The sequence below is a fragment of the Carassius gibelio genome, chromosome B23, assembly GCF_023724105.1.
Source record: "Carassius gibelio isolate Cgi1373 ecotype wild population from Czech Republic chromosome B23, carGib1.2-hapl.c, whole genome shotgun sequence".
Classification (NCBI taxonomy): Eukaryota; Metazoa; Chordata; class Actinopteri; order Cypriniformes; family Cyprinidae; genus Carassius; species Carassius gibelio.
Genome location: NC_068418.1, coordinates 18558004 through 18583320, shown reverse-complemented (window position 1 = coordinate 18583320; position 25317 = coordinate 18558004). Strand labels below are relative to the sequence as shown.

At 38.8% G+C, this 25317-nt stretch overlaps 2 protein-coding genes across 16 annotated transcripts in view; one reads left to right on the top strand and one right to left on the bottom strand.

The window, feature by feature from the left end:
• Positions 1–23464, top strand: part of camta1a (calmodulin binding transcription activator 1a) — a 352256-nt gene extending 328792 nt beyond the window's left edge. For 4 of the 15 annotated variants that reach the window (XM_052593204.1, XM_052593209.1, XM_052593197.1 and 1 more), the window contains 12 exons: positions 8540–8697; positions 9149–9339; positions 9446–9524; positions 9620–9974; positions 11170–11654; positions 12118–12296; positions 13024–13267; positions 13732–13803; positions 14004–14024; positions 15157–15356; positions 15560–15634; positions 15869–17366. In XM_052593204.1, the coding sequence (XP_052449164.1) occupies positions 8540–8697; positions 9149–9339; positions 9446–9524; positions 9620–9974; positions 11170–11654; positions 12118–12296; positions 13024–13267; positions 13732–13803; positions 14004–14024; positions 15157–15356; positions 15560–15634; positions 15869–16031 (2222 nt within the window). In that variant the 3' untranslated portion in view covers positions 16032–17366. The other 11 variants (XM_052593212.1, XM_052593206.1, XM_052593210.1 and 8 more) reach the window with 9 other exon arrangements.
• Positions 23465–23597: 133 nt separating this feature from the next.
• uts2a (urotensin 2, alpha) lies at positions 23598–24909 on the bottom strand. The gene is made up of 4 exons (XM_052593062.1): positions 24747–24909; positions 24317–24430; positions 24140–24183; positions 23598–24041 (listed from the first exon to the last, which is right to left on the bottom strand). The coding sequence occupies exons 1-4, from the start codon at positions 24850–24852 to the stop codon at positions 23928–23930; spliced, it is 378 nt and encodes a 125-aa protein (XP_052449022.1). The 5' UTR covers positions 24853–24909; the 3' UTR covers positions 23598–23927.
• Between the last annotated feature and the right edge of the window lie 408 nt (positions 24910–25317).

The window sequence follows — 25317 nt, the reverse complement described above, 5'->3', positions numbered from 1 at the left end:
TGGAACAGCGGCTCGTAGACTGAAGAACACTGAAATTGATTGAAAATTAGATTTGTTAAGGCTTGAGTTTGAGTTATGGCTTTTGTATTTTTTTAAAAGTGTGATAAGCCAGTTAAAGTGAAATATACTATGTGAGTAAATGACGGAAGGGAAGATATGCTGATACCAAATCAAACTGCTGATGAAAGCATTTCCACTGTTAGTTTTATCACTGAAATATATGACATTGTACACTGTAGTCAGCATTGTTGCTTGGTTGTTTTGTATGCTTTGTGTGAATGATGACAGGGAGAGCTGAGCAAAATGTAGCTGACTCACATGAACAGTAAAGTCATTAATAACTGCATGAATGAGTCTTTTGTGAGATTTTTGTGGACTGGTACGTATAAAAGTTTGTATAAAAGATTATTCACAATACAACAAGATTGAGTATGATGGTGTATTAGTCTGGAACTATTGCCATGCATGATAAAGAATTTTGTTAGTGTGTGAATAAACGTGTCACACATTGCCACATGAAGTAGGAGATAAAACCAGGGCATGTCTTGGAGGATGGGTAAAGCAGTTAGCTCATGGAGATGCCTGCTTCAGATTTAATTTGATTTGCTGCTGGTTTGTATGTATATTAAATTGGAGGGCTCTATTCAACCAGAAAGAGACGGCATTCTAGTTTGCTCAAAACCATGGTGTGATTTCAGAAGCTGGTGAAAGGAGAATAAAGTATATGCAACAGAATTTTGTGCTGTAGAAGAATAATATGCATTAGTCAAATTAAATGTTATTACTTTACAAGAAGGTTCTATATGTTGATATTGATATCATGAGAGAAAGACATGCATAAGTATAACTCTTAAATTAATGATAATTGTCAGTTGAAGGTAATGCTTTATATTTTTTAGGGGTGCTCCGATATGCGCATCTCGTCAGTAAAGCCGGTTTTCTAATCAGCAGTTAATTCCATCAGGTGCGTGATTTCACATAGAGCAGCTGTTACTACACAGAGCCGTTGTTAATAGAGAAGATGCGCAAATCCACTTCATTTTCAGCGTTTTTTGGTGCATCTTCTCAGTTAACAACGGCTCCGTGTAGTAACAGCTGCTCTATGTGAAATCACACACCTGATGGAATTAACCGCTGATTAGAGAACCGGCTTTACTGACGAGATGCGCATTAACGATCGGCCGATCGTGATCGGAGCACCCCTAATATTTTTATCATAGCAATGTATTAGAAAGATTAGCATTAACCAAGATTTAGAAGTATTCAGATACTATAATTATATAATTGTTAGCATGAAATATACATATAGATAAAAAGTGCTTTTATAGAATTTAATTTATCTTGGTTAAGATTAGTTCACCCTGCTGAAAATGTACTCGCCTTCAGGCTGTCCAAGATATAGATGAGTTTGTTTCTTCATCAGAGCAGATTTGGAACAATTTAGCATCACATCACTTGCTTATCAATGAATCGTCTGCCTCTGCCTTCAGAATGAGTGTCCGAACAACTGATAAAAACATAACAATAATCCACCAGAAATATACACAACTCCAGTCCTTCAGTTAATGTCTGTGTTTGTGAGACACAAATCTAGCATTAATGAGTTTTAACTTTAAAGCACTGCTTCCATTCAAAATGTGAGCTACTAATCCATAATGATGCTTTTTCCATTGAAAAAAAAAAGTCTGTTGCTTGTTGTTCTCTCATGTCAAAAACCATGTTTATTACAGTTTTGGACTGTATATAAACAGTATTTGATCTATGTATATTTCTCTCCTGATTCAGATAAGATGACTTTCACTGCAGAAAGCAATATAATGTGTAGAAGATTGTAGTCTTTTTGAGTGAGTCTAGAAACATGTCTATGAGTGAATTGTGTTAATATGAGGAACATACATTCGAAGGCTCTTAATCTGTTTTCGTTTTTTTCAACTGAGTTCCTCAATATCAACATTTTTCTTATTGAACTGTTGTTTAAAAGTAATATTAGGTTGTGTACATCACAAAAACAGAAAAAGTAAAAGCCTTCAAATGTAAGTTCCTCAATATCAACATATTTCTGAATGAACTGTTGAATAAAAGCAAAATTACGCTTTTTGTTTGGTTACTCACTGGTAAAGACAGAAATCTATAATGACATGAGTCATTAATGGAAAGGCTTCATCCCTTTATCCGTTTCCTTCAGGACTGGAGTGTTTCCAAAAGGCTCACGCACATGTTGTTAACCCATGTAATCAGTAGTATAATTAATGGCAAAGCAACTTGTGTGTAAACAGCTGGTCAGTTAGAGCCAAAGTTCAGCTCTCAAAACTAGGGCAGAATACCTCAGCCTGTGTTTTAAACACTCTTCTTGTTGTAACACCTGGGAAAAGAGGAGTTTTGTTTTGTGTGCATGCAGTGATAGCATAGGTGTCTAAAGCACTGACAGTCAGTCCTTGCTCATGGCACTTTTGGAGTCTAGACTGAAAAAAAACTTGATCTGTATAAGCATTCCTGTTATGAGACAGGACACTTGCAGAGGTCTCAGTCTTTGGAAATAGTGCTGCTGCCTGAGGTAATATTCCAGCAACAAACATGGGTAGAAATATAGAAAACCGCTCATCTTTCTAGCTGTGTATATTTAAATATAGCTATACTGGAGCTGTTTATCAACTCTAAGATAAACCTATCATATCTTTCCATATGCTTAGAATGCGTACATCTTACTACAGCATGGCAAAGTATGAATGTGTCCTTGTGGCAGAAATATCTAGTACATACTGTGCAGATGGAAGAGATTTCAGTTTAACTTACCACAATCAGTACTGACACTTTGACTTATAATGTCCACCAAGGCTTATATGTTTAATCTTTAAATACTGTAGACTCTTCTCAGTCTTGACGGTAGAGTTGTTTCAGTATTTGAAATTATGTATATCTACTCTTCTAATGAGAAATTTGTTAAATAAGGAATGGACTTTTAAACATTTTCACTGCAAATGCAGCTGCAAGATTTGTGCTTAGTTGCTGATTATGAGAAAGAAATCTATAATCATTCCAGTCCATTTGCAGTTTTTCTCTGTTAAGTAAAGTCAGTTCCGTGTTTAGTAGTATATCTACATTATCTGCTTTCAGATGGAGCTTAATTCACTGACAATTAAGCAATATCGCGTTCATTATCACAGATCGAATCATCTGCGATAATGAACAAAATATTGTATAGCTTTATGAATAGAAATCTTCATGTCTTTTAAAGTGATACAATTAATCATTAGTGATCCTTACACGTGTGATCACCTGTTGTTTTTGTCGGTTGTTAATTATAAGTAGATGTTTTGTATTTTGTTCTTTCTAATAATATATCAAAAAGTAAGTTTTTCTTTCATTCTGAATACTGTTATTATATTAGCTATCTATTTAACATTGTCAGTACTTGCATTAAGGGTTGGTAATGTGTAATGTGACAGAGCAGTATCGGATATGATGCAGTACCCTGGTTCACAGTTCATCGTCATGAAGTGTATGATACTACTGTACATTCGTGTCATCTGTTCTTGACGTGAGGGTGAATGCAGATGGTGGGCTCAGCTGGGAGAGCCTCTGCCAGCATCACTCCCCCTCTCCTCCACTAAATACCAGCCTACGTCAACCAGCGGAGCTTAACTCAGGAAGGGGGTTCTCCAGAACACCATCATTCTGGAGAGCTGGGGTATTATCCACCACCTGATGGCCATGCATGGGATTTTGTGATGGATAAATAGTTAAGAATAGCAGCATGCTACCATACTGCTCTATGAGAGTTCAGTATACCGTTTTCTGTAAGCATTGAGTACTCAGATTATCAACTACATACATTTGCCAAAATGCACAGTACAAAACAGAACACACTGCCTGGAATACTGTATCCCACAATGCAATGTACACAGCTTGTCAGTTTTTCAACTGGATGCCACTTGATGAATTGGACATGCATATAATTTGATCATATGTCACAAGATTGACTGTGTTATTTATTTATTTTCAAATGCAGTTTGAAAAATATATGTATATATGAAAGCAAGCTTTGTGTATAATGTCATACAAGTGGACACTGTTAACATTAGTATAACAGAAAGATGATAACAGGTACACCCACAACTTATATCCTCTTGCACAAAATTGTATGTTAATGTAGTACATTATTGCAGTGGTTTAGTGCAAAAAGTCCAGGTGTTTGAGTGCAGTCCAGGTGTTTGCTCCCATAACTACACTCTCAGCCATTATAAGATGCATGGAAGAGTGAAGTAGACAAAGTGAGACTCCGCTAGCCTATTTTGCTGAAAGACAGATCATTAATATCTCTGTGATAATTTCAGGTGTTTGTTTATATGCGACACTATAAACAGAATCCTCAAAGATATAGAAGAAGTTCCTGAGCTGAAAATAAACACACACTCAGAGTATGCAGCTCCTGACTCATTAAGCCTCCCACAGGAATAAATAGTGAATAGACCCTTAATAAAGTTCTCGTCTCACTGAGCTGTCTATCAGCACTCTCCGTTTCTCAGCCATTACTCCCCAGGATCTCGCAGCTCACATCCACAACGTATGCCTGACGTCCATGAATATGACTCAGTGCCCATGAGTCATTTTAAGAGCAGGGATGAAAAGAGGACGAGAGAATGTTGTGGTTGAAGGTTGCATTGAGGCAAAGGCAGATGTTGAAAAGCTTTAACAGGAGCTGGAGGCAATGTTAGAGGCAGTTTAGACCAGCTCACACAAGAAGGCAGTCTCTGGAGAGACAGACATGGTGACATTGACTTAGGCCTGTTTCACACATACTGTGAACAGCACCCATAGAAGTATCTCCGACACGATGCTGAAAGTAGAGTTTCTATATTATACTGGCCCATGCTGAACCCAGCAGAATTGTAATGTATAGTAAACATTATGTTTTGAAATATAGGCTTTTGGAAGCAACAGACTCTTCTTACCAATTATTTGATAAAACAAAAAATCTGTTCAATAAATCTGTCACAATCCAGAATTCATAATATTTCAAATGTGGTCTTGATTGGGCATAATCATCTGCAATATAACAGTTTAATGATTATCATGTAGCCTGTATTCTTCCGATAACCATTTTATACTTTATGGACATTATTAAAGAAAGTAGTGTGTGTTGATAGATCAGCAAAAGTAAAGAGAAAATTATAATGGATTATTTATTTAAATAAAATGAAAAACTTGCAATTTTTAGTTTCAGTTCACATCATTAAATATCTGCCCTCTATACAAATAGGCTGCCATGTTTGTAGTTTATGTAGAAATGGGAAAGTGTTGCAAGTGTCACCGTGTTGCTTCAGCTCTGACTGGTGGTCCCTTCTTTTTCTCCACCCCCTGCAATGTGGCTCCTCCCCCTAACCCCCTCTCCCTCTGCAGTGTACGTGTGTGGCATTTTGAGCACACTCGAGGCAGCAGGTGGAGATGACATCATCTGCACTGCAGCAGACTGCAGCACTGTGTCTGAACAAAGACATGTCAATGCTGCTGCTAACTGGTGCTGCCACACAGCCGCTCTTTTGGCATCTTTAGTCTCTAGGTAGCTAACTTTCCTTCTGTCTCTCTCTCTGGCATGGTGGCTGAATAGTTTTAACCCTATGTGCTGGCAGACTGAAGCCCACTAATTAAATAAGTCATCGTTTAAATGAAAAATAAACAAGGTTTATTTATGGTAGTTGTTAAGGCTTTGAGACTGGTTTAAGAGATTTAAACAAATCCTTAACGTCAAGTATTAAACTTTGAAAAATAACTCAGAAAATAACCCCTGGAAACTACTTAGTAACATGCTAAACCCCTCGTAGAAACACCGTTGAAATCACACATTTTAAATAGTTTTAGTTAAAAACATAAGTACTGGTATGAACAGACTCAGGGTTGTTGACTCTAGACCATATGTTGCTTGAGTTTGATGTTCAGTATAAAACTCTGTGACCTATCGCTGTCAATGACTGGTGTCATTTAGGCAGCCAGACACTTACTGAGTTGTCAAACAGTGTCAGTTTATGTACATGCCCTCTAAACACCACTCCTGACATTTTCACCTAACAATACCTGCCTGCTTTGTGACATTCATAGCCTTCGGGATTAAACAAATATATGTTTTTAGTGTAAAAGACAGAAATGTTGCTTACTAGTATGTTAGCCCTAGTGAAAAATAAACTAAATATGTGGGAAGTCGTAGCCTAGTTATTAGAGAGTTTGACTCCTAACCCTAAGGTTGTGTTTTTGAGTCTCCGGCCGGCAATACAACAACTGAGGTGCCCTTGAGCATGGCACCGAACCCCCAACTGCTCACCGGGCGCTGTAGCATAAATGGCTGCCCACTGCTCCGGGTGTGTGTTCATGGTGTGTGTGCGTGTGCACTTTGGATGGGTTAAATGCAGAGCATGAATTCTGAGTATGGGTCACCATACTTGTATGTATGTCACTTTCACTTTTATACACTTACATATTTATGTACTTAATAAAAATACCCTGCATTTGTAATTTTGGGGCCAGATTTACTAAACAGTGCAAATTAGCACAATTCCATAAATGGGAAGGAAAAATTCCACGGGTGATTTACTGACAAGGTCCACATTAAAAAAGACAGACACAATATCTAATTTCCATAATGACCAGTGCAATCTACCAAGAGCAGCGTAAATTACCGCCTGCTTTAAGATGTGTTTTTTGTCCGTTAAATAATGTCGCAAATACCAGTCAATTGACGAGCGAACTTCTACAAATGCATATTCATTAAAGTCTCAAAAATAACTGTCCATGCCTTTTTAGCAAGCATTTCCCACTGCGTGTCTTTAGTAAAAGCTGACAGTAGTTTTATGTAACGCCACATGAGGGTTTGCGCTAGCACAAGCTAATAGTAAATCTGGCCTGAAGTCTGTTAAATTGGAACAACTAAATTTGTACTGAATACACTGTAATTGTGTGTAAGTAAATCTGAAGTCCATCTAAAGATATACAGACGTATATTTGATTGTACTTAAGTGGAACTATTGCAAGTATGCTTCAGGTACCCTTTAAATATCTTGCATTTAAAGTAGTCATATGATGCGATTTCACGTTTTCCTTTCTCTTTGGAGTGTTACAAGCTGTCCGTGCATAGATAAGATCCCTTAAGTTGGTAAGACTCCAACCAGAGAGATGTTGTTTATAAAAGTTAAGACTCGTCCACGCCCTCTTAAAACGCCACGTTTAAACACGCCCCCACATGTATACATCAATGTGTGGGAAGATTTGCTTAACGCCGCCCAAATGTTCACACAAAGAGAAAAGGAGAAACTGTAGCATTGTTGCAGCCACCATCATATCCAGGAGACGCGGTGTTTTTCGTTTTGAAAGCAAAACTACTTTGTTTGGCCTTCCGAAAGAGGACACAACTAGAAATCATTGGTTAAGTTGTATTTACAACACTGTTCCAGAACTGTTCAAACCAAATATTTGTGTGTGCAACGCATTTAACAGAGGACTATTTCCTGAATCTACAATGCCGGCTGTCCTGACTCACAACCTTAAAGTTTGTTTTCATATTTAAAGAATTTGCCACTGATGATTCAAACACTTAGTACAAGTAGTGTACAAGTGTATACGAGTAGTTAAAGTCTTAAGCAATATGTCAGTAAATATGGTAATCGATTTGAACTATACTTAGTAAGAAACCTAGTTATACTTAGTACTTAGTACTTTTTTCTAGGGAGCACAGGCAATACAGATTTGATTTTTACCTCCTTGCACTTTTGCCATCTCTCAATGTATTATTCCATTCATCGATAAACTGACACCAGAGCAAACCGCAGCCCAGCATGCCCCTGTCGCTTGGTTACCGTGCAGCAGCAGGTTGCCACAGAAACAGGCTTATCAATGCGAGGCACACACAGTTGTGAGTACCAGTGCTATAGCTCACCTGTGCTGGTCCCAGTACTTTACTATATGTTTAGTGTCAAAAGTCCAGTTATGGTGCCAGCTTGATATTTCTGTCTCTGTCTGGATTTGGGTTACAAAAGTCACTTTGTAAGCATTTAACTCATCCTGCAACCTAGCAGCCGTTTAGAACACCATAGCCACCACATAGCAATGGGCACACTTGCCATATAGCAGTGGGCACTCACTACTCTTGGTAGGGAGTTTTGAACTTCTAGTTCTGAAATACAAATGCCAAATAATTTACTGTATGTGTATGTTCACCCCTGTGTTTCCAAAGCTGAATGTGTTGATGTGCCTCATTACTAATTCCATTAATTTATAATAATGACTGCAATTACGGAAGTGGTGATTGATAACATCAGACTCTGAGTCTTGATTGGATACCATAAGGGTAATGACTGAGTTTAATTAAACATCCAATATAGAATTTTGCTTGGGGATGTGAGCTAAACCAAAGAAGAATTTATTTCAGACCTCAGTGAGATATAGTGCAATTTTCAGCAACCGTATTTTAGTTGTACATTCAGTAGCTAATTTGAGTTTTAAACTTATGTTGGAACCCAAGTTTTGTGAACTTGACAATGTTCCTCTGCAGATAACCAGTTCAGAATGTCCATCCTGGAGCGGCTGGAACAGATGGAGCGCAGGATGGCTGAGATGGCCGGTCAGCAGCAGCAGGGCAGCGGAGGAGCAGCAGGGACTGGAGGGGGAGGTGGAGGTGGAGGAAACGGAGGCTCCAATAGCCAGTCTCAGGTATAGCAGCACATCAGTAATTGTTATGTGTGATATAAGAATGCATTTTAAAAACAAAACTGAATTTTCATTTTATTATTACTATAGATTTTGCAAACAGTTTTTGCTCCTATCTTTAGTGCCACATGATCCTTCAGAAATAATACAAAAACATAGTCATTAAGAACCTAAAGGTATATTGCATTTACAATAAACAATACTAAAATTCAGTTACATCACTTAGCTGAAAGGTTTACTTATTTTAAAAACATGGTGTTTATTAACACTGCTTTTGTGAGCCAGTTGAACCAATTCATTGAGACAGTTTGTTCACAAACTGTATATTGCTGCAGCTTTTCTACTCATGAGTTATAGCTTTCAATTTGAGCCATAATGATAATTGCAGAAAGCAGTGGATTGTGACAGTTCATTGAGTTTGTGAAGATGTCGGGCCCTCCATTTTCTTCTGCAGTGTATCTCGGGACAAGCAGGAAGCTCTTTTGAGAGTCGTGTGGTGGTTGTTTGTGAGAAGATGATGAACAGAGCCTGCTGGGCAAAATCTAAACATCTGATTCACTCCAAGACCTTCCGGGGCATGACCTTGCTACACCTTGCTGCAGGCCAAGGCTACGCCACCCTCATCCAGACTCTCATCAAATGGCGGTAGGTTAAGAGCATTTAGATATGTCTACATCTATGTGTTAATATGTTTAAGCTGACTTTGTGCTGATTGCTAACTGTGAGAAATGGTATTTGTTGTCTTATCCAGCACAAAGCATGCAGACAGCATTGATCTGGAACTTGAGGTGGACCCTCTCAACGTGGATCACTTCTCTTGTACTCCACTGGTGTGTTGCTTAATCAATACTAATTGAGTTTTGGCAAATAATCAGTAACTTTCTTGCTTTTCCCACACCAATTGTTCTTTGTTTCTTTGTTGTAGATGTGGGCTTGTGCATTGGGTCACCTAGAGGCAGCTGTGGTCTTGTACAAATGGGACCGGAGAGCACTGGCCATCCCAGACTCTCTAGGGCGCCTGCCCCTCTCCATCGCCCGCTCCCGTGGCCACACCAAGCTGGCAGAGTGTCTGGAGCAGCTCGAGAGGGAGGAACAGCAACAGCAGCAGACCCCATCCTCTTTACCTCCCACTTCTAGCATGTCTTTCTCTCCCAACCCCGACATCCCCACCTCCAACAGCTGGATGGTCAGCTGGAGCAGTGACAGTATGGTGGCCCCCAGCGGCCAGAACACTGGTACAGCCACCACTACTACAAGCCCTTGCACCAACCAGAACCCTGGTAAGAACCTCTAATGTATTTAGCTACTCTACAAGCTGCTAACAAAAAGTTGCTAAATACATGAAAGCTATTTAAAGGGATAGTTCATCCAAAAATTAAAATTCTGTCCTCATTTACTCACCCTCAAGTTGTTCCATACCTGTAGTTTTGTTTCTTCTGTTTGCACTAAAAGAAGAAATTTTAAAGAATGTTGGTAACCAAATGTTTGACTGTAGCCATTGACATCAATAGTATAGAAATAAATTATTATGGAAATCAATGGCTACCGTCAACTCATACAAGTATGGAACAACTTGAGATTGAGTAAATGATGATAGTACAGTATTATCAGTTTTAGGTAAACCATCACTTTAAGGGGGCATTTTCTAATAAATGATATGTAAAAACTGATAGTCTGATTGCACTGTAAGTCGCTTTGGATATAAGCGTCTGCTAAATGCATAAATTTAATTTAATTTTTATTTTTTTTTATTTTACATTTAATATATACTACTACACATACTCTACATACACATATACATCCTATTTGTATAATATATATGCTACCATTCAAAAGTTTGGAATCAGTGAGATTTCTCATTGTTTATTTTAAAGTAAAGAGTAAAACATCAATATTGTGAAATATTATTAAAATTTAAAATAACTGTGAGAACTCATTCTAATATGCTGATTTGGAACTCAAGAAACATTTCATATTGTAATTTTTGCAAACAATTTTTTGCTGCTTAATATCTCTTTAGAAAACATGATGCATTATTTTAATATTTATTTGAAGTCTTCTGTGACATAAATGTCTTTACTGAGAATGAATGAATCTTGACAACATTAAACGTTAATGGATAAATGTTAACTCACAACATATGAGACAGATGGGGGGCATTTTAGGAGAGCTCACTTAAGCTGCATGTTGAAAAGCTGCTGCTTGTTGCTCATTACTGGAAAAGCTACGCTATTTAGAAAACAGATGAACTACTATTGCTTTCCTAAAAAGATTATAGCAGATTTGCTTGCTTAATGTGATACCTTATTATATTTGCTTCAACGAGCAGTACTTGCTGCACAATCTAATTCCAGCAGTCTTATTCTTTTAGATTAACACTAATAGCACCTAAGAGACAGAGCAAATGTAATGGAAATATCATATCCATCCTCTGCTCTGAGTGCAACTCACTCTCTCTTTCTCGTTTGTGCCTAGATTTGAGAAGACCGAGATCAGAGCCCTCCAGCTATTACAGCAACGAGTGCCAGCAGGACCTCCCCCTCGCCAAAAAACACAAGCCCAACCCCGAGCTCGTGCAAGCACAGCTGGATAAGCCCATGTCGGTTCCCTTGAACATGGAGCAGCAGACACATAAACTGTCAACCAGCCCTAAGACCCTTCCTTCCACCCCATCCAGCCCAGATAAGAGTGTCTCAGAGGGGGGTTTGGGGACAGTGGGAATTCCGCAAGCCAAGATGGCCTCTTACCGCGGAGGGCATAAATGGGGCCCTAGAGAAGTGCTCAGGAAGGGAGGCATCAGTGGAGTAGGGAAGGAGAAGTTGGCCAGCCGGTTGCGACAGCGTGGCAGATCCCTCAGCATGCTGGGAATGGTGGAGAGAGAGATGGTAGACACTGAGATACTTTCTTACAAGGAGGATCTAGAGAACCAGGACTGCCTCTCACACATGGAAGACCTGCAGGTAAGAGAAGTGCACATAAACAAACTCACACGGTGCCCTAACTGGCACTCGCTCGCATTCAGCCAGCCTCATTTACACCTGTACTGATTCATTTGTCAGTTGTAAGAGACTCTGCAAACAAACACAGCTACAAGCATAGAAAGGCCGAGGGAGATATAGAACACCATCCATCCTGCTGAGATGTGAAATCAGTGTTAGAGAGCGGCAGTTGCGGCCCCACTCTCTTTCCAGACTTTCGTCACCCTATAATACACTTCTGTCATTGATTTGCTCCCATCGCCAGGAGTTAGTTCAGCCTCATTCATCTCTGTCATTCTATGGGGATAGAGGGGCTGTAACAGTGTGTTCCTCCAAAAGTAAACACCCCAGCACTTGATTGATCTGTCGGGTTAGCATGTGTATGTGTGCATTTTGTCACTTGTGCTTCTTTAACACTGAATGCATGTGTTTGTGCACCTCGCAGGCGAATATGATGAGCCTGGCAGAGCACATCATTGAGGCCACTCCGGAGCGTATCAAGCGGGAACATTTTCCAACCTTGGAGTCTGTTCCTCTGGACAACAGTGGGCTCACCAACACCATGAGCTGGTTAGCCAATTACCTGGGAGACGTGGAACACTTGCCCAGCATCATCCACTTGAGGTTAGTGGATGTCATTACTTAATAAAAAATAACAAGTTTTTTGAATATTCAAAAATATTTTACTTTTTCAATAAAACAACTCACTGTGTATGTGAAATGTATGTGGAAAAAATACATCAAGAATTAATATTAAGCATTAACCAAAAAGTGAACAATGTAGTTGTGGTTCTAACTCTTTTTGAAAAATCTAAAAAGAAAAAAAGAACTTTTAAAGAATTAATTAGCTCCAAATCAGCATATTAATATCTTTAGGTATTTTTGAATCCCATGTGACACTTAAGACTGTAGTCATGACTGCTGAAAATTCAGGAATTACATTTGAAAATATAGTCAAATAGAAAAAAAAGTTCAAATTGGTTTTTATTTTTTATTTTAATTTTTTTAATCAAATGAATTCTGCCCTGGTAAGCATAAGATACTTCTTTAAAAAACATTTGAACAGTAGATTATATATAATTTTTGCAACATATGACATTTTTTTTCTAAACTATAATAGTAAATTTCTACGAACATTCAGATGTTTTTATGTACTGAATTCATCATCAAAATAATTTTTGAACAGCAGCCGAAAATATTTGTAATTACCCAAATGTCAAAGTAAAGTCAGCCTGCTGTGCTTTTAATTTCCCACCCTTTTTAGGATGTGCTTAAAGAAAAACTAAATGTATGCCTGGAGCCCGCTAACTCCATGTATGTATGTGTGTGTGTGTTTTGTTTCTTTGAGCAGTCCCATATACAGTGAACCCCTGACCCCTCCCTCCAACCCTAGCCTGAGCCCGGGTAACTCGCCCATGCGTGAGGGTCAGTTTGAGAAGCCGACCTTGCCTGCTCCGTCCGAGTGGAGTGAGTTTCTCAGAGCCTCCAACAGCAAAGTGGAGAGAGAGCTGGCCCAGCTCACGCTGTCCGACCCCGAGCAGAGGGAACTCTACGAAGCCGCACGGCTGGTGCAGACCGCTTTCCGCAAGTACAAGGTACAGGCCAGAGGCTCGGGTGCCACGCGCTTGTGTTGATGTGTGAATAGAGACAGGATGTAAACGTCTGTGTGCAGGTATTGGTAGGAACAAACACAGGACACCCTCTGTCTCCTTCTTGCTTTGTCCTTCATTATGAGTTCGTAGACACACAGACACAGAGTAGTCAGTCCCCACAGCTTCAGCATGGGTAAGGTGGCTTAACCAGCGCATGGCCTGGCTTATTATAAAGAGCGTTTGTTGCCTCCTGTGGCTGCCTGTAATGAGTTTCCACAAAGACTCACCAGCTGGCCAGACTGACGGCTTGTGCTCAGAGGCGTCTGCTCTCTCAGCACCAGCTGCGGTTAAGTGAGAAGGTCATCTTTTCTCTATCACTTTCATTGTCCTGTAAGTGAAGAGCCTAGTGGGCGTCTCCCAACTGTTGTCCATTCCTCAGACCAACCCGTTTCCCTCTCTCTTTGCAGGGACGCCCACTGCGCGAGCAACAGGAAGTAGCCACTGCTGTCATTCAGCGCTGTTACAGGAAGTACAAGCAGGTAATACTTTAAGATGCTGTGACATTGACTTTTCCAACCTTTGCTGGATGTCTGGTTAATACGTCAAGCTCCAGCAAATGCACTTGAGTCAATTATAAGGGCCTGCTGTTGTGGGAATTGTTTAAAAGCTTTTGAAGAGCCCTAAGTGTAAGGTCACACGGTTTCCCATTCCTGACAAATCTTTTTTTTTTTTTTGCAAGCTAACATGGATAGCCTTGAAGGTAATTTTTTTTTTGATTGTTCATGCATTATTTAAAGCAGATTTTGTTTTGTCTGCATGAATATTAAAACTGATTTAATAGCAATGACCATTTACACATTGTTTCATTCGCATATTTTGACGGAAGTAGTTGCAAGGGACGCTCCATATAGTGACTAAAGAGACCGATCTCGCTAGGACACGGGGATTCAGATTGTTTCTGGAGACCTGCAGATGGCTGCAAAAGTGTTTTAGAGGCTCCACAGAAAATCTACAAAATGCTTTTCAGAGCTGTGACATTTAACTGTACAATAGAAAACTTTCAATTCTCTAAAAACAATATTCATTTTTTTAAAGGTTTTTGCAATCTAATATTACATAATAATGGGTTGAACTTAATACAAAGTCAATATTTTCTAGATCATATTTAAGTAATTTGCATTGGCTTCAATAGAGTAACAATGCAGAAGTCAGTAATTTAATTTTGGAAACATGTTGCCTGTATATAAAGCTTTTTGTCTCACACAGTATAAACAGCTCTTTATGAATAAAAAATATATATCTGCTTTTATATTTTAGGAAATGTTCCTTGAGGGCAACATATCTTTAAGTGATTGTTGGCTTTAAAAGGTTTGCAAACCCCTCTTCTAGATAATCAGTAATTAAGTCTGGAAGAAGAAGTAAAAGAAGCCCAAAAACAAGCAGTGTGCCTCAGTTACATAAGCTAAAATACATTACTGTATTCTAGAATCAAGATTTAAAAATTCCAATCTGCTACTGCCTATATTTATAAGCAACTCTGCCTCAAGACACTTACAGTAAGTGATCACGGCAATATTGATAGACATGATGTCTTTAAATGTTACTTATTTACCACTGCAAACACCTTTATAGGAACAACTTTGCTAGAATTTACACTCTGTCAATCATTGCAGTTCTGAGAGTTACTCAAAAACATGTGATAATTTACTGATGTACTTAAATTGATAATACACCCCAAAATTTTAATTCTGACATCATTTACTCACCCTCCTGTTGTTTAAATGTGTTTTTCACTCTCTAAAGTGTGTAGTGTGTATGTGGCCCATGTGAGTTGAATAGGGAGCAATTAAATTTTTGTCATTAATGTCTTCATTAATGTGTTTATGTATCAGTATGCACTTTATAAGAAGATGACGCAGGCCGCCATCCTTATCCAGAGTAAGTTCCGCAGCTACCACGAGCAGAAGAAGTTCCAGCAGAGCCGGCGGGCGGCCGTGCTGATCCAGCAGTGCTACCGCAGCTACAGAGAGTTCGGCCGGCTGAGGCCTCACCGCAGAGCGGCCACCAGAGCACTGGTCCAGCACAAACGCAGGTAATGTGATGAATCACTGCCTCGTAAATTCAGTCCAAATCTGATTCCAATTGCCGTTTGATCTTCTGTGCTCAGCCAATAGCTCTTATGAATCTGTTCCAAGTGGCATACTGCTCTGAGTTTTGCCCTGTGAGATATTTTATTCATGTACTAGATGTAATGTGCAAAATTAAATGTGTTAAAGAGCGATGTTTCTGTTTCAGAAGCAGTCTTCTCACTAAGAGGCAGGATCAGGCCGCCCGCAAGATCATGAGGTTCCTCCGCCGCTGCCGCCACAGGTATTCTCCCACCGCCACATCGCCCACTACTGGCCATTCTATTCATCCTCTACCTGAAACACTGCTGATACAAATACAAATGTGACACGTTCCAATATAGATTCATTAATCGTGAGTGGTTTAGTGAAAGGTGCTCCTCCCTTGCCTTGGCTCTTTTTCCTCGCCCTCCTTCGCCATCATGATATCTGCTGTGTGCTAATAGCTGTCTGGTGTTGTTTTGCTGTTAATGCAAAGCCCCTTGATGGACCATAGACTATTCAAGCGGGTGAGTGCAGCCTCAGCGATTCAGTATGTCTCCCTTTTTTCTATCTCTCCCCCTCTCGCTCGTCACATGCACACAAAGACCCCCTTCTCTTCCCCTCTTGCTCCTTCTTGCCCTCTCATCACCACTGCTTGATGCCTGCTTGCATGACAGCTACCAACTGGATGCACAGATGACTGCGGCCTCAGGATATCGGTTGAGTCGTTCTATAGTGTATAACCACTGGGACACTACATTAAACAAGCACCTTTGTCTCCTGTCTTGATTATTTACATTTCCTTTATTTACTGTATTTGTAAAGAGGAAAATATAAAATAGACGGAAGAACAGAAGGTTGTTTGGTCTAAGCGATGTTGCATGAATATATGATAATGAGTCTTGCTCTTTGACAATGAGGCATGCTGGAAAATATGTGACCCAGAGAAAACTGGCTGCCTCTCTGGCTTATGTGTTTGGTTCTGACTAGTTCAGCTATAGCCAGTTTTATTGCACATGCTGCAGTGGGAACTGACTGTCAATCTCTCTTTATTTGTTTGGTTGTAGATATATCTGTATACAAAAAAAAAACATAGTATAAAAGCTAAGTTGGTTGCATTACCCTGTGCAGCTGTCAGCTGTATTTCATCAGATGTTAGAGCATCATGTTTCAAAAGGACATTAACAGAAAAATCAGCCTATATCATTAGTTTCTTGTCAGAAGTGACAAGATGAGAAAGTTTCAACTGATTTTGTATTAAATGAAATGCAGACTATTTTAAGCTTTTTGTCCTATATATCTACTTAGTGCAGAAACTTACAGGGTGAGGCAATGAAGAAAATGGGGCAAACATCAGTGAAGAACTTGTGCATAGAGCACTGGCTTGAAGAGTGTTCTTTTTTCAAACTAATTATATTATGATAAAAATTATTATATTAAATTATATATGCTACCAGTTTCGAGAAATATATTAAGCAGCACAACTGTTTTCAAGAAGAAATATATCTTGAGAACTAAATTAGTATATTAGAATGATTACTCAAAGATCGTGTGACACTGAAGACTGGAGTAATGGCTGCTGAAAATTCAGATTTGGTCACAGGAACAAATAACATTTAAAAATATATTCGAATAGAAAACAAATGTAGCTTTTAATTGGTGTTCTACATAAACCACGCAATCTCATAACAATCAATGAATACATTTTAAAGGGTTTTCTTAAAGCACACCATTGTTCTTTTCTGTTAAAAGGGCTAATTTGCCCAGAAATTAAACTTTGAAAAGTTGTTCCATTACTTTTTTTTTATTCTTTGGAACACAAAAAGAGATGTTTAGAAGAATGTCAAGGTTATGTTATTTCTATACAATGTATGACAGGGACAGTCATTCAGGTTCATTGTGTGGAAATGAGCGGCTTGGACATTCTGCTGAAAATCTGCTTTTGTGTTCTACACAAGAAAGAAGCTACCCTTTTAACCTGTGTCCCTTATATATCTGCCTGTTGTTTTTCAGAGTGAGAGAATTGAGAAAGGCCAGGGAACATGAGAGCGTCCAGAAGAGCCCCCTCACAATGTGACATTATTCTCCAGACTCTTCCTTTCAGTTTTTCTGTTTCAACCAGAGACGTTTTACAAGAGGAAAAAAAAAATAGCAAGAACACTGCAACTCTTACTACTACTGTATGACTGATACTTCGGCTACTAAACAACTGCGTTTTTTCATATCTCTTTATTCCTTCTGTGTTTCTTTATTGAAGGAAAGAGCCAACTGCTGTGGATCAAAAACTCTAAGGACGTTGTTTAAGGAGGAACATTTGCTTCATGGCATTTTTTGCACTTTTTAATGGATTGATTTGTCATTTTGGATGAGCATTTAGATGTTTTGTTTGAAAAAGAAAAAAAAAAGGATGGACGGAAGTCCTGCTCTTCAGTGGCTTGTAAAGAGAAGATAAATGAAGTTGACATAATATGGAGTCGACACAGAAACATGGCCGGACCTGTTCCGAGTGTATTTCATAGTTATTTAAAAGAAGTGTTTAGTGGGTAAAATTGTTACCAAAAATGATGAATAATTAGTTTTTGTATATGCTTTACTCCACAACCAGACAAATTCATCAGAAACTTCTTCCAGTCTGTCCCTTATGCGCACCAGTCTTTCCTAGCTACAAGAGGACTGGGTAGCAAATGAATGTAAGAGGGAAACGAGCAGGCTTGGGTGACGTATCAAATGCTAATGTTGATCTTCTAATAAGATGTGTGAAAAACACAGGTATACATACAGTTTTAACCAACAACTGTTTTCAAATTGATCATTTTCTGCCAGTTCAAAGTTAGTGAGGCATCACAGTGCAGTGGATCGCTCCGGACAGAGCTTGTCTTATGCATGCTTGAGACTAGGCCACAGTCTTTTCATTGGTTTGGTTTTAACTCCATGAATGTACTGGAGACACCAAATGTCGTCACCTCTGCCCATCAATTACTATTGGCAAGTTTGTAAAGTTTTCTTTTGTTAATCCAATGTTAAACGGTCACTTTGTTCAGTTAAAAAAAAATCAACTTCAGAGGTTTTCTAAGCTCTTTAAAGGAAACTGACATGCATTGCCTTGATATCTTAGACATACTTTAAAGAGTCTCCACACCTGGGGTTAGACGAATCCATATTTTTGACAATTGAGCGGTTCCTGTACATAAAGAGGGTTGCCGGTACGCAAAGTAAAACATTTATCTAAGCGGGATTGTATTTTAGAAATATATTATTTTACTCATTGAAAGGGATCAAAAGAAATTAGCATCAAAATCTGAATATTTGTATAGTTTTGTTTGAATGCCTAAGAAGTATGGTTGTATCGTTTGTACATAGTGTAAATACCTGGGATAAAGTCAAGCTATTGTATGTGCATGACAAAAATGAACAAAGATACAAAAAAAGAGTTCAAAAGCATTAGTGGCTATGCTCTCTAAAATTATTTCACTATAAGAGTATTTTATTTTACTTTGAATGTTCTTGAGAAGAGCATTTTGCTGAAGCATGACTTTCCTGCAATTATGAAAAATACTGTATTTAAGAGGTAGGAGAAAAGGCAAAATGATCATTAGGTTATGTTTACATCTGTTTGTTTGTTTGTTTTTTCTGGGCTACCAAGAATCTTTTTGCCAATGGTGCCAAGTAATGTGAATGCTACTGCTTAAAGGAAGTTAATCATTGCTGAACAGATAATCACCTGGTAAAACACGATCAGATTCACTTGCATTAGCAGCAACACAGTCGGTCAAGGATGATGGTGTATTCAGGAAGGATCTTTAAGTGGATCACATATCTCATTTGGTTTCTTTGTACTGTATATTTGTTTGTTTTGTGTTCTGAATAATTATTATGTCAATGAAATGATGTAAAGTATGTTTTTCTGTTATGCAGGTAGTGGAGCTTACAGCGGCGTTATGCAGCTTTAAGTGTAACATTCTGACAGTCTAATTCAACAAGATGTGCAAAAAAAACCTGTGAGTTGACAGTAAAGAAGCTGCCTGAAATTATGAACGATCCACACTGCTACACTGATTGAAAAGCTGGGTTCCCTGTTATGCATTTAAACGGGATTCTTTTGGTGCTAAAACGTTGGCGACAAGGGCCAGGTAGACCTCCAAAGATCAATCCGTTTCACCGGTGTTGCAGTGACGTTACTTTTAACAGCAGGTGTCGCTGTGGCTTTTGAACAGGAGAAAGTATATGAAAGCGCTCTTGAGAATGAGTTCTAATGCACTGAAAAAATGTGTAGATTTCAGTTTCCCCTCATGTTAAAATGCTTTTTTGTCATATTTACTATTTGCGTCTCTGTTCAAGAGAATGATATGTAAATGTTTTCTTCAGAGCGCTTATGTTGGAAGTGCCTGATCGTATTCTAAATCCAGCGAGCCGTGTCAGTCTGCATGTGAGGTTTGCGATGGACTGGCATTAGCGAGAACTGAATTATAGTCTGTCCGTTTTTATTTACCGTTATGTAACTTGTTTCTTTGTCCGTGCTTTCTCCGTGTATCTCATTTTAGCGCACCAAGAATTTATGGCTTTGTCATAACTCACGTCCTCTATGGAACTGCCAGATGAACCGGCGAGGACTGCAGATTCTGTCCGGCTGGTTCTTGCCTTGCATTCATCATTCCGGTAGCAGAATAGGTTGTCAGCTGATGCACTGCGGTGGCAACTCTCGAGTCTTATTATGCTTGCATGGGTAACATAGATAACTGGGTGACTGAAAGAGCACCCAAAGCATGCTTATTTTTGTAGATTTGGTAGTCAGGTAGACTTGTCGAAGAAATACTGTTCAGTAAAGCAGCTGGTGTTATGGGTTGCAGAACTTGAAACAGACAGAGGGCTTCGAAACGTAACTTAACTTTACAATACAAAAAGTCTAAACAGCTGGCAATTTGTCAGTACTACTCATATTTACAGGGGCAGCATGAATCTTTTTTTTAAATAGAATTTGGCTTCCTGTTTCGTTTTCGAATTCAGTTTCACTCCACTTTCCATTTACATTCCCATTGTTTTCAACTACTACACCACAAAAACAGGTTAAAAAAAACGTGTACCTCATACGAAAACACGCGCCACAGAACTGTGTCCATATCAGCGTTAAAGTGTCCAAGGCACTAGTGCAGTTGAAACCTCGGGTGTAAATCTGACGGGTTCACTTTTGTATCTTAACTCAGGTGCCAAACTGGAGAAAAGGAGGAGATAGAGCAGGTCACTTGAGAATTAGTTGCTGCTTATTGGGAAACGAGCCAGACTGTCCTGATCAAATTACTGTGATTCTGAACATGTCATGCTGTTCACCTTTTTTTAATCAACTATGTGAGCTGAGTTAGAGTACCCTAGGTCCCTAAAAACTGGTTTGACAAACTGTCAAACAACTGCCTGGTGTTGATAAGAGTGATAAAGCCCGTTGCAATGGTGCAGATCTACGAATGCGAATGCGTCTGATGCTTGTGTAAATACGCATGGATGTTTCGGTTTAGTGCAGCTTCACCGGATCCTGTAGTCACTGTATAAACACACTGCCGTGGGTATACTGTATCACAATAATGAAAAAGTGCTGCTCAGATCGATTCATCAACAGCATCATCATCATCATCACTTTATTGTAGTCATAGATAGTCATTTCAAAACATTTTAAAGAATAGCTATAGATTATAAACGCCAGACAATAACCTCATCTGGTCGCATACGGGTTCATTTGGACAATTCTGCTTCAGCTTTAACGGTATCACAGCTCAGCCCTCAGAAGATACCTCATTAGTTTTGTCTGTCGCATCAATGTCTTCGAACAGAGACTGCCTTGCCTGCGCATCCATTCTTTAGAAAAGGGAGGACAGGGCCCTAGGAAACATCCCACCACTCATGGACACAGAGCAATAAGCAATTCCTGAAGTGGAGACCTGTAGACCTAATGGGGACAGCGATATGTTGGACACACGTAGCTGACTTACTCTTATGCAAATGGCAGTATTGTGAGATTAGAATGCAGTAGTTTAAGGACAGTGCTTATATGACACCCTTCATGGAGCTGCACGTTTTCATCCCTTTCAAACCCAGAAAATAGTGGCCCTGCCTTTATTACAAGCTACACTTGGGGCTCTCTACACTTTGCATGTTAAACTAGTGTTAGATCTACTTTTCCTCTCCTCTCTAGCTGTCTTTCTCTGTGTCTTTCCCAATTATGTAGCCCTCTCCTTTCCTGACGACCCCTGATTTTTATTTTTATTTTTTTTGTTTCCTTTTTCTTAAATGTCTTTGTTTTTCTTCCTTCCCCCTGGTTTGAGCTATTTATTTTTGTAATTGTGCATGTTAAAGAGTCACTGAATCGATGGATATGTTAAAAAAGAGAATTCAGCTGCTGAAGCCATGCAAAATGTTTTGAATTGCCCTTAAAATATGAAAAATGTTTTCTGAATGCTTTATATTCTCTCTGCTGTAAAATAATAAAAGGGGAAAACTTAAGATAAGCCTGTTTTTCAAGTTATTTTAGTGTATTTTTAAAACTAAACTAAAAGAAAATGTTTTAAACTGTGATAATTATGGGAATAATAGTTTATGATAACAGGAAATGACTGCTGTGTGTGCATTTGTGCTTGTGCTGAAGAGGCATTTTTTGCTTTATTATTAGGGGACAGTGATGGGGTCAGTTACTGGCAGGGTTTATGGGCCAGGTAACTGCCCTCTAGACTCTAAACACGTGGTTATTGGTCATACTCCTCTAAGGATATAAACTGTGAAGACAAGACTTTAAGCTCAGTGTAGCGCTGTGTTCTGTACAACAACGACCACCTGGGAATAGCTGGAGGCTGTTCAGGTAAGGAACAAAGTGTTTGTTATTTTTTCAACAGTGAGGCTATGTATCATTCACTGTATTTCGGTTCTGATTTGCTTCTTTGTGCTAATCATTATGTCATATGTTTTGTAGAAAAAAATTCAGTTGTACATGTACATATAGTGCATGTCCAAAAAAAAAGGATCATTATATGAAAAACTGAAAATTATTTTTTCTTTCAATTTGTGTGTGTGTATATATATGTTTAATGCCTAATTTGCAAATTTGTTGGTTATTTTCTTTTATTATGTAACTTATGTATTTATTTATGAAACAATGACGTTTTTTGAGACATAAATTATTAGTGCATCATTATGACTGTGTTCTGCTTTACAGATATAATGAAGAGGATGTTTGGTATGTCTGTCTGTCTGTTGCTGCTGTGTGTGTCGTGGGGCGACAGTCAGCCTGTACACACTGCTGCTCACACTGTCAGAGAGGTGAAGACACTTATGTAGTCATAAAAATTAGAAATAGTTCATTCAGCTGTTTTTGTTTATGGAATATTGAACTACTCTTAACTACTGCATGTGTGTGTGTGTGTATGTGCTGTTAGATGATAGAGCTCATGAGAGCGATGACTCCAGTAACTGAGCAGAAGGGACAGGACACAGATCTGATGGACTCTCCTGAGGTTCTGTGGCCTAATACTGAGGATCTGGAGAAGAGAGACCTGCCACGTTTAGGAGTAACAATACACAGAGCCTTACCCCCAAGAGTACACAGCAGGTAATCAAACAACCGCTGAACTGCTGTTCTTGTAAAACAGCAACAGCATGATTTTTAATGGGCATAAAAAAATAAAATAAAAACTTTTTGGAATTTTAAGTGATCAGTTCTTAAGAGAGCTGTTTTTTTTTCTTACTGTAGTGAATATTTACATTTTCCAAGGAACCTTTTCCACTATAAAGAACATTTATTGCAATGGAAAGTTCTGTGGATGTTAAAGGTTATTAATGGACCCATAGAAGACTTGGTGAAATAGAGTAAAGGTGGCAAGTGGTGTTGAACACGTATCATAGCATAACTTTGGCTTGTATTTTTCTTTTTGTGTGTGTTCAGTAAGTCCGTAGATGCATCTAGATACCGTTTGTCATCTCCAGCTAAGTGGATGTCCAGCCTCCGAGGTTGAAGAATAGCCTGTTTGATTCATCAGTCTCAAAATAGCTTGAACCAATCAATCCGCATGCTCTCTCTGTGAAGAACTCATTGTAAAACATGAAATAAAAGGAGTTGTAAAATATACAAATACAAATTCTGTATTTCATTTTACATAGGGGCAGGCAGGGGGTGGGGGGGTTACAACATTATTGACAAATAATGGAGGCATTTTTTTATTATTTTATTTTTGCATTTATTTATAGTTTACAGTTATATGTCATATACAGTACAGCTATTGTGGTCTCTTCTATAAAGACTTATTTCAAATATTCCAGAATTATATGTTATTCAAAATTTACAGACACATACAAGCTGAAGATATGTGAAAAAAAAATCTCAGATACTTTACGTTAGTGGTTTACATCAGTCTCTCTGTGAAGCAACTGTTTTGCACAAAAGTTTTATAACTGTGTCCTGTATATTTTTGCTTTTGTATTATGTATATTTATGTGTGGGTGTGTGTGAAAGAGAGAGTCCATACTGGTACGAATAGCTATAAAAGCCCTGTGACTCAGTTCAGTATGTCACGAATGCCTCAAACACAGTATTTCCAGAAGCAATCTGCACCGCCGCTTCTCTTCCTGAACTGTCTCCTGCCGCCCCACAGGCCGCTGGGAGGAATGAGGCGATACGGTTTTTCTAACAGTAACTTAAAAGAGAAAGAGAGGCTGTTGCTCACATATTTGCATGAAAATGTAGACACATGAACACAGCATTATTTACATGCTTAGAGATTATTTCATTTACCTCTCTAAGAGCCTCTTTAGGAATCTGCCCAGGCACTTTGATATCTGTGAAAAAAACAGTATGAGCATACAAAAGAGGGATTTCTTTTCGTCTGCAGAAGTACTTTCAGTAACACTGAAATATTGTGCACTTGTATCTTTTGAGATTAAATGTCTGTGTCAGATAAATGAATCTCACTCTCTCGGCTGAGCAGCGGGGAATATTCCAGGACTGCCGCCCTCTGCAGGAGATCATTGAGATCAGAGACAGAGAAATCATCTGGACTGACGCCTCCGGCCTCTTCCACTGAATCTAAAGCAGCAATCAGACAGTCCTTATTTCATCAGCTATGGCAGAATTGCATGCATTGCTATCTGGCACCAGTATTACAAAATGAATGTTGCATTTTTGCACCCTGTCTACTAATTTAAGCCAGTTGTCAATGAAAATGGGTATCAGTGGAAAAGAAAGAGAGAGAGAGAGATAGAGACTGTTCTAAGAATGTCTCCTTGGAAAATACTTCAATATATATTTAAGCATTTATTGATCCTGAACATCCATGAATAAATTTGCAAGAGAAAGTAAGAGAAATAATAACATCTGAAACATTATGTCTGAATGCACTCACCAGGGCCGCTGTAAGTCATGTCAGCTGTGTCAGAAACAGGATGTGCTAACAGATGACTGCAGGAGAGCAGGAGGACGGAGCAGGACAGGAGCAGGTTACAGTTCATCTCTGCAGCAGGTTGAAGGTCCTATCACGTCAGGCTTTGGTGAATGAGGTGGAGGGAAGCTTTATTTTCTTATATACACACCACTCTACCGAAGCTGAGTGAATCATAATCAATGCAGTGTTTTTATTGAGAGTTCTATTATAAAATCCTGAGTTAATATCCATGAATAAATCGGGATGGGTGTTGTAGCAGGTCCACAGTGGCTTTATCACCTTTGAATCTCATTGACCTGTTTTACTGGATTTAACAACTGGGGGACACAGGTGTGCAAATGTTCATCTTGAAGGTCTTTAGACAGCAGAACACATAAAGAGATTATTTTATGAATATATCAGGTGATTCATTTAGCCCATGAAGTCCTTTTACGTTGAACATGAAAATATATCTCTTTAAATTCATAGGAAAGGCTGTTTAACTGATGCAGGTAAAAATATTTTATTGGGAATTCAGGCAGCCACACTGATT

Coding starts and splice junctions, on each gene's coding strand:
- uts2a (XM_052593062.1), bottom strand. CDS start 24,852: ATGAACTGTAACCTGCTCCTGTCCTGCTCCGTCCTCCTGCTCTCCTGC. Junction 24,431..24,746: donor CATGACTTACAGCGGCCCTG/GTGAGTGCATTC, acceptor TTGCTGCTTTAG/ATTCAGTGGAAGAGGCCGGA. Junction 24,042..24,139: donor CTAAAGAGGCTCTTAGAGAG/GTAAATGAAATA, acceptor TTCTCTTTTAAG/TTACTGTTAGAAAAACCGTA.